The sequence below is a fragment of the Chrysemys picta genome, chromosome 12 (assembly GCF_011386835.1).
Source record: "Chrysemys picta bellii isolate R12L10 chromosome 12, ASM1138683v2, whole genome shotgun sequence".
NCBI lineage: Eukaryota > Metazoa > Chordata > Testudines > Emydidae > Chrysemys > Chrysemys picta.
Window position 1 is genome coordinate 38,757,604 of NC_088802.1, and position 12,528 is coordinate 38,770,131.

Consider the following 12,528-nt stretch of genomic DNA (forward strand, 5'->3'; position numbering starts at 1 on the left):
TTGAACTTTGTGACGAATGAACTTCTTGCTCCTGGGAGAATTCCCCAGTAACCACAGCCTCTTCATTGTATGGTGCCAAGGCATATAGCTTTTCAAATAAAAAGTAAGGTGTAGGAGGTCTGGTCAGCTGTATGGTGTTGGGTACATTCTATCTTCCTCCAACATACCGAATAGGTTGTGTGATTGCCGTGTGTCTCTGACTTGTTGAGTATCTTGATACGTTCTTATTGATCCTTGTCAGAGAAGACATGCAGCTTGCAGTTTTCAAGCTGTGATGCTGATAGTATATCACTGAATGTCTTTGTATCAACTGGACGCAGTATCCCTAGTGACACTTGAAACCCTGTGAAACTACCCCCCCCCCCCCATTTCTAATTTCATTGTGAAGGTGAAACCAGCATAGGTTTCTATGAAAATTTTCTCTAGGAAAACTAACAGAAGTAAAGGAATTTGGTTAGAATAAAGAACAGAGTCTGGAGTAGGGGAGGGCGAGGTAGAAGTTGAAAATATCAGTATATTTTTAAATCTGTCTTTGTGTTACCATTTAAAGTACATCTGTATCTGAAAGTGGGACCTTTCTAATTGATAAAATAATCTTCAAACAAACCAGCTCCACCCTCTGCTCCTGCCTAAACTCACATCTTGTGTTCATTTCTTACTGTCAGGGCCTAGCTGATTTGACTAACTCCTGAAATATCTTTATATTGCTTACATCTAGGATTGTAAATCTTTGTTACCTTCAGAATACCTTTGTCAAAGTTCTTATTCTTGTCATCATCTGCTATTCTGTGCTTTTGCTAAATCCTGATTCACCAACTTCAATCTTTCTGTTTCTTGAATCTCAGCTACTCTTACCTACAGATTGTTTTCACTGGTCCTCCAGTACCAGACTAATTCTCTCCATGGTAGGTGGAAGGTCCCTCCGCCTACCCCCGCCCTCAGGCTGTCTTTACCATCTGGAAAAGCCTCCCAGCTCTTCTGTGCTCAGTTGTCCTCCAGACTCTCTTTAAAATCCCATCTCAAGATCCATCTTTTCCCCTTGGCCTATGGCTTTCAATCCTGTTCTCTGGTGAAACAATCAAGTTCTACTCCCTGAATTTTCAGGCTTCATGCTCAGTCATTCTTCCTGTGGCTTCTAGTTCCTTCACCACTGGTGTATTGGAGTTACAGATACCACTGGGAGCATATATTATACAAGGTATTATTGGTGGTAATTGTTGCAAAAAGATTCAGTGATGATTGTGTGGTTCAGGCTGTTAAAAATAAAGTGCCTGGTAGTTTACACCAACAGTTCTGGGAACCAAAATTCAGTCCCTCTTTAGCTGTCTCTTAAAAACACAGCAACATATAATTCTTGTGTCTTTTGGGGCTGGGCAGGCAAAAATCTTGTCAAAATCTGGTTTACTGGTTTGTTACAAATTGAGGCTGCGAGGCATCCGCTCAGACCTGGTGTGATTAAAATAATGAGAGTTGGAAATACTACAAGTCTCACAGTATTTGGTGTTCTGACAGTCCTCAGCTTCTGGAGTCAAGTGATTGTGTGAAAATTTCAGCATTCATTTAAGAAAAAAGGAAGTTCGTAGCCTTCCTGATTGCAGGGAAAATCTTGAAAACTTGCCTCAATGTATTTCTTTAAAAAACAAAAACTTGTGATTATTTGGGGCCTGAGTTATGATTTTTGAATGCCTGCGATTGGCATTACTACTGAGTGCTCTCTATGGCCTGCTCGGTCCTAGTAGTTCATATTGAACATTCTCTTCTGATGCAAAACACACTGATTTCTGCTTAGTGATGGTCCTGGATCCTGTTTTTCTCCCTATTAACCAAGGGGGGCAATGGGGGAAAACTGATGCAGACAATTCCTTTGGTGTAGTAGCTAAGCACAGTCTTTGCTACATTCCTGCTGGAGTGCAAGGTTCTTTGCTGGCATTGCATTATATAGTCTAATTCCCCTCCATATGGCTAAATGCAGTTCCTTGCATAATGACAGGTTTCAGAGTAGCAGCCGTGTTAGTCTGTATCCGCAAAAAGAAGAACAGGAGTACTTGTGGCACCTTAGAGACTAACAAATTTATTAGAGCATAAGCTTTCGTGGACTACAGCCTACTTCTAGTGGGCTGTAGTCCACGAAAGCTTATGCTCTAATAAATTTGTTAGTCTCTAAGGTGCCACAAGTACTCCTGTTCTTCTTTTTGCGGATACAGACTAACACGGCTGCTACTCTGAAACCTCTAATTCCCCTGACGCTTCCCAAATAATTGATGTTGTTTGCTTCTTGGAGTATGAATCTTTCAGCAGATTTTGGTGATTTATTGTTGAATACTCATGGAGCACACCATTAATCGTTCTGGTATGTAATCCGGTCAGATGGTCTTTCCCAGGGATTTGTTACTGGCCTTGTCTACTTAATTTTTATCCTTTTTGAGTTAGAGGAAAAAAAATCTTTTTTTGGACAATGCAGAGAGAGATGATTGATGGGGGTAAGCAGGAAGTACTGAGGCATGAGGATGATGTTTGTTCGGGAAAAACAGATCTGCGATTGATCTGATTGATAATTGGAGAGAGCAGACAAAATGTATGTGTGTGTGTGTCTGTGTGTGTGTGTATACATGCAATCTACTATTCAGGGCTCTAGGTGCCTCTGACAGATATTTGAAACAAATCATAAAATCAGCAGCCTCCTCTTATCCCCAAACAAGAAAATAGTAATCAAAAATTAACAATTGAAGGAAAACAGTAGCCCACCCTACTCACCAATTGCATCCCTCCTTGCTTCTTTCCCTCCCCTAAGCCTTGGAGAAATGGCTGGATTTTGGAACAGGCCCAGAAGGCTGACAGATGTAGCTATTTCTCACCAAGGTGGGGAGAAGAGTTTTGTAATGCCTTTCTCCCATGCCAATTGCCTCTCATTCCCATTGCCTTGTGGTCACCTGTTCTTGTTTGCTCTTGCTCACAGTTTGATGTTGTTGGATTGCATAGATGCATTAACTGATTTTTTTTAGAAGTGCTTTCCTTCCTCCCAGCACCTTTTTGTGCTCTGGTGAGCAAATAGTCGTCTAAGAGAACTCCGTTCAAAAGCAGTAAGCATACTGGCAGATGTCAGCAAATTTGTGGATCTAGGCCAGGCCTGCACAACTCGTAAAGTGGCGAGGGCCATATTACTCCAAAGAAAACAGCTGAGTGCCGAAACCCCCCAAGCGCTGCCAAACCCCCCTCCCCAGCGCCACCCAGCCCCCCCGAAAAACAACACCCCCCCGGCGCCACACACCACACGGAAACAACCCCCCCAGCGCTGCCAAAACACTACCCCCCCCCAGCGCCACCTGCCCCGCGGAAACAAACCCTCCTTCCCCAGCGCCACCCCACCGAAACAGCAGTATTGAACCTCGGTAATTTGTTATAGCGGGCCCCTAAGGTAGTATAATTAAGGTAAAAGAAAAATGTCTTTTTGCTAGAAGTAGAATAAGATCTTCCCCCCCACTTTGTAATCAATTGCCCTGTTGAATGAATGAGGTGTGAATGAGGAAGGCGTGGAAGGCAGGCACCTGCAGACAGCTGCAACTCTTGGAGAGGGCAGGGCCAACTCTAGGATTTTTGTCACCCCAAGCAAAAAAATTTTTGGCCGCCTTCCCTTTTTTTTCGTGCCCCTCTGCCCCCGGCCCCGCCCCAACTCCACTCCTTCCGAATCCCTTCTCCAAATCCCCAGCCCCGCCTCCTCCCCCGGCGTACCGCATTTCCCCCCCACCATTGCTTCCTGCAGGCCCCCTGCGACCTCCCGCCCTAGCTCACCTCCACTCCGCCTGCTCCCACGGGTGTGCTGCCACTCCGCTTCTCCCCCCTCCCTCTCAGGCGAGGGAGGGCGGAGAAGCGGAGCAGCGGCGCGTTCAGAGGAGCAAGCGGAGCAGAGGTGAGCTAGGGTGGGGGGGGCGCAGGAAGTAACGGGGGGTAGAGGAACCACTCCCCGCTCCAGCTCACCTCCGCTCCACCACCACCGCTGCCTCCCCCGAGCGCCCCGCCGCTCAGCTTGTCCTCCCTCCCAGCCTTGCTGCGTGAAACAGCTGTTTCACGTGCAGCAAGCCTGGGAGGAAAGGGGGAGAAGCGGAGTGTCAGCGGCGCGCTCAGGGGAGCAAGTGGAGGCGAGCTGGGGCGGCGGGGGCACTTTTTCCCCATGCCTCGGAGTTGGCGCCTATGATGGCCGGCGCCAAAATGCTGCCCCTAGAAATATGCCGCCCCAAGCACCTGCTTGTTTTGCTGGTGCCTGGAGCTGGCCCTGGGAGAGGGGATGGGAGCCAGACCAGATCGGTAGAACAGGTCAGCCACCGATTCACCGCTTGCCTCCTCAGCCCCCCTCCCCTGGTTCACCTACTCACTCCCCGCCTACTCGCCTACTCAGCCCCTCCCCTTCACCCACCGCTTGCCTACTCACCCCTCTGCGGGCCGCACAGTGAGCCCACCTACTCAACCCCCGCGGGCTGCACAGTGAGCCCATGCAGGCCGCATGCGGCCCCCGGGCCGCATGTTGTGCAGGCCTGATCTAGGCTTTTCTATTGCTTTATAATTACCCCCCGCTTCCCCTGCGCAAAAAAAAAAAAACCCTATAAAATGCCAAGTCTCAAGGACTCTGTGGTTTAAATTACGTTTTAGTTGTTATTCCTGCCCTGAACCTACTCTGAATTGGACATCTGTGATTCCTCAAGGACTACTAGATAAAGAGTGTACGAGATTTGCAGTGCTGGCTTCTCTTTTTAACTTTTATATTATTGCTGTGTTCTGCAGAAGTGGATTTTAAAGGTTATTTGCTATGTAATTTGAAGCTGTATCCCCATGGTCTCCTCTCTTCTCTGTCTCACCTTGTAGCTCTTTGCTCTCACATAGCAGCAAAGGGAAATTACTTGAATAATTGGTTCACACGCAGACACTACAAAATTGCAGCGCTGATGGAGGTGACAGTCTTCAATGTCCCAGTTATACCCTTTCTGGTGCTTTGTCAGGCAACGGAGATGCCCTCTTGGACAGTTACTCTTATAAATGCAATTAGGGCACCTAGGGCCTGGGAATTAAGGGTCCTGCCTCTTCTCCATGGTTTATATCCTTGAGTCTGTCTTTCTCTCCCTACCCTTCGTTGCTTGCCTGCTGACGTCCTGCTTGCCTGCTGACGTGCTGATGGCACGCTTCCATGCAGCTGGGAGGGAAGGGATGATTAGTATCATCTCAGGTCAGCATTTCATGAGCTGGCTTCTCAGGCCATAGAAGAGTATTTAGAACTCTTTACCACCAAGATCTTAGCATGGGGTTGATTGCAGAGATGCTTAAGGTCAGTCCTGAAGCTGGATCTCTTAAATGGTGTGGCAAGATTCAGCTGATATGCACTCCATCTTCTGCTCCTAATATATTTCACTTCCACAGCCCTGTGCGGCAGTCGTCATTCTTCCAGTAGAGGTAGACTGGTGGGCCCTCCCTTTACTTGCACGGAGCTAGTTTGCTCCCCATGGCCATCCAATCCCTGGCCTTTCTGTTGAGACTGCGAACTACTTAGATTGTAAGCTCCTTGGGGCGGGGACCATTTTTTTGTTCTGTGTTTGTACAGTGGGGTCTTGGTCCATCCTCATAGGCGGAGGATAATACAAATAATTTCTAGGGCGCTAATTGTGGTGGTATGTTGTGATTTGGGATGGTCATCCACTAGAAAATGCACAGAAATGACAAATCCATTGCACATAGGTCATTGAATAGTAAATTGTTTCAGACCAAGGCTGGATTTGAACTGTTGACATGAGATGAAAGGCTTTGTGTAGAACTGCCAGACCCTGAACCATCTCCTATTCTTTGCCCCTGCTTGCCTGTGGGCTGAAATGCTGCATGTGAGGCCAGGTCAGCCAATACCTTTCTGCATTCCAAGGACCATTATGCAAGCAGGAATCTTTGCCTTCTTTAATTCTGCCCTTTGGAAGAAGTGAGAGGTCATTATGTTTCCCACTTCCTATTTCATACATACAGGAATGAAGTACAGTGTTTCTGATAGTCATACCTGACGTATGATACCATTCTAAACAAAGGCTAACTTCTCTGGCACTAAGTCTTAACCTCATACTGCACTGAGTCTGTTTATTTTGATAGATTAGCAAAGGGACATAGGTCAGCGTGTAAGCCTTTATTATTATATTTAACAAGCGTATTTTTACAGAAACCTAGGGGCAAAATAAATGTTTCCAGGAATTGTTTTCATGTTAATTGTAATAGTTTATTTTTAAGGGCTTGGCATTCCTTTGCATTGTCTTTAACTCAAACATCTTGTTCATGTATGAGAACTAGGACTCAAAATGAAATGTAAATTTGGGTTGGTTTTAGTTTTAACAATCTAAGGTAGGTGGTAGTAATCGGGTCAAGAAATCGGTTTCCAAAATATCATTTTTAACCTGTCAATTTTCCTTTCAAGGAGAACAAAACTTTGGAAACTGGGAGGTGGGATATTGAGATTCAGTGTGTGCTTCTTTGTAATGTAGTCTGCTTTTTATCATCCATCTCCAGGGTGCACTCCTAGAAAGTGTGGAAGAGGCATAACAGACGCAGTAATCACCAGGGAGGAAGCTGAAAGAATCCGTAGGTAATTTTTCTTTTAGCCTTAAAAAATTACCTTAGTAGCATTGGACTAGAGGCAAGTGGGATTACATTGAAAGTGTTTACACCATGTCATTGGTGCAAAGGTCATTAGCTGAGGACTAAGGCTAACACTTCAGGGTGTTAAAATCTTTCCCAAAGTCGTCTTCTATTTTGCAACTGGCTGCTCTAGTCGTCTGGGACATTCTGTCTTATTCACTGGCGATTGGGGAGGAAGACTCATGTCCCAATGGAAGGAAATATGGTAGTGTCCTGGATTGAATTAGGGATTTTCATTTGCTCCATTGTTCCCAGTCAGACTTTCCCCCATTTTGTGTAACCCTATCTCCTTTCTGTGCATAGTAGTAGCTATGAGCTGCTCTGGGCTATGAGCTAGAGCTAACAAAATGCAGTAAGGCAGATGGCTTCCTCTGTGACTCCAATGTGCGGTGCTGTGGTCAAGTGCTAAGAGATGCTTGAACTTGACACAGCTGTGCAGGTGAACAGCCTAATTGAATACCAGTTGTTTGCAGTAACCAAACACTAGGGGCTGCCTAAGTGATGTGGTCTGTATTATAAACTGTGGGTTGCCTGAGAACACTGCTTCTAAGGCTATGTCTACACTAGCACTTTTATCAGTAAAACCTTGGTCTGTCAGGGGTGTGGAAACCCTCCCCTTCCCATCTGACGTAAGTTTCACCGACAGAAGTGCCGGTGTGGACAGCGCTATGTCGGCGGGAGACGCTCTCCTGCTGACATAGCTCCTTCTGCTCGTTGGGGGTGGTTTAACTATGCCGGCAAAGAGAGCTCTCTCCCGCAAGCATAGAGTGGCTACATGGGAGACCTTAACATAGCTTTAAGTCTCCCAGCCCCCTTTTGATGCAGGACTGGTATAGATCCCAGTCCTCACATATTGTAATGGCTTGTTCACCAGCCAAGTCAAGGGTCCATCCCTTTCTAATTCTGGTCTCTTATTTTTATACTCCAGTATAATGTAGTACATTTTGTATTATTGCCCTTAGAATCGAAATGTAGGCCTCTTCACATTAGTCCTGTTTGGCAGGATATCTTTGGAAGCCAGGGATTTTTTTTTTAAAGCGTCTTTGGGATTCCCGCAAGAGGGCTGAGAATGCCCCACATTGCAGCCATCTTCTTGCAAGCAAATGCTCTACCCTTCTTGGTATCATGGGTTTATTTGCCTGCTTGTGACTTGTAACAGCAAGATCATAAGGATTTCAAGCCAATGACAACTCTCTTCACCAATGCCCATTACATGTGTTGTGTTGGCTAATATTTACCCGACAGCTGTACATTGTAAATTGTATTGTTAAGGACAAAGAGGTCTGGCTATAATTCTGATTTGAGACTGTTATTTCACCTGCAGAATAGCGGAGAGGGGACTGTCCTTGGGAGGATCTGATGGAGGGGTGAGCAGCGTCCTGTTACCTTTTACATTCTTCTGTTTTTAAGGCAAGATTTTCAGGTTTTAAATGCATTTTTGGGAGGGGGCAAGGGGAGGAAGTAGGATGGATAATACCACTGGCTACCCCGATTTGGCAAGATCTCCTTATGGAGATGTTGATCTTCCTCCGTAGTAGAGATCATGGCATTTGCATTATAACTTACTCATTCCCTGTTTTTCACTTTGTAAATATAACACCCATGCTGTACTCTGCAGTCTGGTGCATGATATTGTGCTATGGACATGGATGCTATTAACTACAGCACTGGTGCATTAGCCTCTGACTCCTGGTTCTTCAAAACTGTGCCTCTAAAATAAACTGTGGAAACCCCTTAGAGATCAGTTTTGGGGTAACATGAAACATATTTGGTGCCTCAAGAAGACCTTTGAAAAACATTCTGTTTAAAAACAATTCTCTTCCTTTGATGTACATTCCCTTTCATTTCTCTTCCCTCACTCTTTATTCCTCAGCATATTTGTGTGAGGAATAGAATCTTTAGTTCTGAAGAGTTGGCTGCATATTCCCCACCTATATTGGTAATCTGTGACATCCTACTTTGTGGTAGAAGATGATGTGATTGTTAAAGCCTGGTATGACTACTTGCATGCTTAAAGTTAAGCACCTGCTTTAGTCTTCTGCTGAATTAGGACTAAAAAGGAAATGAACAAGGAGTTGATAGGTTTCAGAGTAGCAGCCGTGTTAGTCTGTATCCGCAAAAAGAACAGGAGTACTTGTGGCACCTTAGAGACTAACAAATTTGTTAGAGCATAAGCTTTCGTGGACTACAGCCCACTTCTTCGGATGCATATAGAATGGAACATATATTGAGGAGATATATATACACACATACAGAGAGCATGAACAGGTGGGAGTTGTCTTACCAACTCTGAGAGGCCAATTAAGTAAGAGGAAAAAAAACTTTTGAAGTGATAATCAAGCTAGCCCAGTACAGACAGGTTGATAAGAAGTGTGAGAATACTTACAAGGGGAGATAGATTCAATGTTTGTAATGGCTCAGCCATTCCCAGTCCTTATTCAATCCTTTGTTGATTGTGTCTAGAAAGATGATCCTTTACTCTCACAGATCTTGGGAGACAGACCTGTCCTCGCTTACAGACAACCCCCCAACCTAAAGCAAATACTCACCAGCAACCACACATCACTGAACAAAACCACTAACCCAGGAACCTATCCTTGTAACAAACCCCGATGCCAACTCTGTCCACATATCTATTCAAGTGACATCATCATAGGACCTAATCACATCAGCCATACCATCAGGGGCTCGTTCACCTGCACATCTACCAATGTGATATATGCCATCATGTGCCAGCAATGCCCCTCTGCCATGTACATTGGCCAAACCGGACAGTCTCTACACAAAAGAATTAATGGACACAAATCTGACATCAGGAATTATAATACTCAAAAACCAGTGGGAGAACACTGTAACCTGTCTGGTCATTCAGTGACAGACCTGCAGGTGGCTATATTACAACAGAAAAATTTCAAAAACAGACTCCAAAGAGAGACTGCTGAGCTGGAATTGATCTGCAAACTAGACACAATCAACAAATGATTGAATAAGGACTGGGAATGGCTGAGCCATTACAAACATTGAATCTATCTCCCCTTGTAAGTATTCTCACACTTCTTATCAACTTGTCTGTACTGGGCTAGCTTGATTATCACTTCAAAAGTTTTTTTTCCTCTTACTTAATTGGCCTCTCAGAGTTGGTAAGACAACTCCCACCTGTTCATGCTCTCTGTATGTGTGTATATATATCTCCTCAATATATGTTCCATTCTATATGCATCCGAAGAAGTGGGCTGTAGTCCACGAAAGCTTATGCTCTAACAAATTTGTTAGTCTCTAAGGTGCCACAAGTACTCCTGTTCTTTTTAAGGAGTTGATAGAAATTTGAGAAACTCTTCTCTCATTTTCATGCAGATATCCTTATCAGTAAGGAATGAGGGAAATGAGAGACAGAAACAAAAATTGTTTATAAATCAAGAGTTCAAGTCTCTTCCTAGGAGGCCTCAGTATAGCAGCTCTTTAATGAGCACTGCCCCAAAACCCCAAGGAGAACAACCACACATCTGGGAAGAGTTCTCTGTCCACCAGGTTTGGAGAAAGTAGATTGGGACTTGCCTCTGCAGAAATGGATGAAGGCTGGTGTTTTTTGGCAAGACACACTGGCTAGGCTTTGGAAGGGTAGAAGAGAAGTTAGGAGGGGAAGGAGTTAAATGTTAAATTTTAAATAAAGCCTTCATTTACTCAGACTAATAATACCATTTGCTTTTTCCTGCAGTTGATGCTACTTTTTGCCATTGTAGCCTTTATTTTTCCTGACTTTTTTCAGCTGTTTGTAATACCAGTTTACGTTCCCTTTATTTTCTCTCACTAGCCAAGTGCCACAATTCTCCAGCTGCAATCCTTGCACAGGTGGAGTGACATAAAACCTGTAGAAATGCAAGACATGTTTACCATAGTTATATTCCTTTATTTTCAGGCAGACTTTAAGTGTAACGCCAACAGACTCTGGTCGTCGGCGGGCAGGATCGAACTGGGGACCTCTGGAGCTTAGTGCATGAGCCTCTACTGCATGAGCTAAAAACCAACTGACAGTTAAAGCTGTAGAGCAGACTTGTTTAACTCTCTCTTTAAGTGGTCTCGGTGCCACTAGATGGGGCAGAACACCACACCCAAGGAGGTGTGTGGGTGGGTTACATAAGTACTCAGATCAGCATGTCGATCTCAAATCTATGGATTTGTCTTTGTCCATTGCACTGTAGACAGGGCTGGCTTTAGCAAGAGCGGGGCCCGATTCCTGGGGGCGGGGCTTGCAGCAAGCCCCGCCCCCAGGAATCGAGCCACGCCGCGGGGGGGGGGGCGAGCTGCGCCGCGGGGGGGGGGGGGGGGGGGGGAACACGGGGAGACCCTGCGCTGCGCCGCGGGGGGGGGGGACACGGGGACCCGCGCTGCGGGGGGGAGACGGGGGGACACGGGGAGACCCGCGCCGCAGGCGGGGCCGGGGGGGGGAGACCCGCGCCGCGGGGGGGAGGGGGGGACGGGAGACACGGGGGAGACACGGGGAGACGGGGAAGACACGGGGAGACCCGAGCCGTGCCGCGGGGGGGGACGGGGAAGACACGGGGAGACCCGCGCCGCGGGGGGGGGACACTGGGAAGACACGGGGAGACCCGCGCCGCGCCACGGGGGGGGGGGACGGGGAGACCCGCGCCACAGGGGGGGGGACGGGGAGACCCGAGCCGCGCTGCGGGGGGGATGGGGAGACCCGAGCCGCGCCGTGGGGGCCGCGCCGGGTGGGGGGGACATGGGGAGACCCGAGCCGCGCCGTGGGGGGGGGGGGAGACCCGAGCCGCCGCAGAAGCCGCGGGGGGGGGACCGGGCCGGGCCAGAGCCGGGCCGCCGGAGCCGGGCTGGAGCCAAGCCGGGCCAGAGCCGCTGGGGCCTGCAGGAACCGGCCGCACCTCCCCGGAGCCCTTCTCCCGCCCCCACCACCCCAGCTTACCTTGTGCTGCCTTGCCAGCCCGCCCCTGCTTCGTCTCAGACTTCCCGCGAATCTCTGATTCGCGGGAAGCAGGGGAGGGGGCGGAGCGTTCAGGGGAGGGGAGGAGGGGGAAGTGAGCTGGGGGCGGGGTGAACAGCTGCAGCGCGGGGCCCTCTTGGCGCAGGGCCCAATTCAGCCGAATCGGCTGAATCGGCCTAAAGCCGGCCCTGACTGTAGAAATATAGTTGCAGCTACAAAATTAATAGTTTGATTAACTACTGAATAAGTGACTTCATTTTGTCTTGTTTTAGTCAAAGCAAGGAAAAGTTTGATGTATTATTTGTTTTCCTTCTGTATCCCATTTCTGTCTACCCGCTTTATGAGTAGGTGCAGGGTGTAGGTTTCCTTCTGTTGGATGTCTGTTTCTATGTAATATGATTGAATCATACAGTTCCAATCTACTAATCTGGAACCTAACCTTTGCCACAGAAATTTTATTTTTCTTTAATGGCAAAAACCCAGTAGTCCTTACTTTACCAAAGTCCCCATTGAAATTATTGGGAGTTTTGCTTGAGTAAAGATGGAACGATTTGGTCCTGAGAGACCAGATTCTTGCTTTAAAGCCAATTTCCCCAAGTGTCAGTGTAACCCTGTGGGTGGAGTGCAAAGAACTGTCTAAGGGAATGTGAACAGGCCTCTCACTTGTCCTCTAAAGTCTTACTTTTCATTTTTAACCCTCCCCCATAAATCTCCAGTTTATGGTTGCAAAGAAAACCTTGAAAACACAAGCTGGGTGTAACCAATGCAGAGATGCCTTCCCAACTTTTCAGACCCTGAAAAAAAACTCTCAGGTGTGAACTGCTCCATTTCAATGGGTTCTAACTCAGATACCAGCAATGCTAATTTAAAAGACAACATTCTTAATTATTTCACTGCTTACCAAGGCATGTAAC

General features: G+C 46.9%; 1 protein-coding gene across 4 annotated transcripts in view; it reads left to right on the top strand.

Annotated features, from left to right (window-relative positions):
• Window positions 1–12,528, top strand: part of OGFOD3 (2-oxoglutarate and iron dependent oxygenase domain containing 3) — a 103,001-nt gene that overhangs the window by 8,574 nt on the left and 81,899 nt on the right. For all 4 annotated transcript variants that reach the window (XM_065562708.1, XM_065562707.1, XM_065562706.1 and 1 more), the window contains exons 3-4: window positions 6,529–6,604; window positions 7,982–8,024. In XM_065562708.1, coding sequence (XP_065418780.1) covers window positions 6,529–6,604; window positions 7,982–8,024 — 119 coding nt within the window. The remainder of the gene's footprint in view (window positions 1–6,528; window positions 6,605–7,981; window positions 8,025–12,528) is intronic.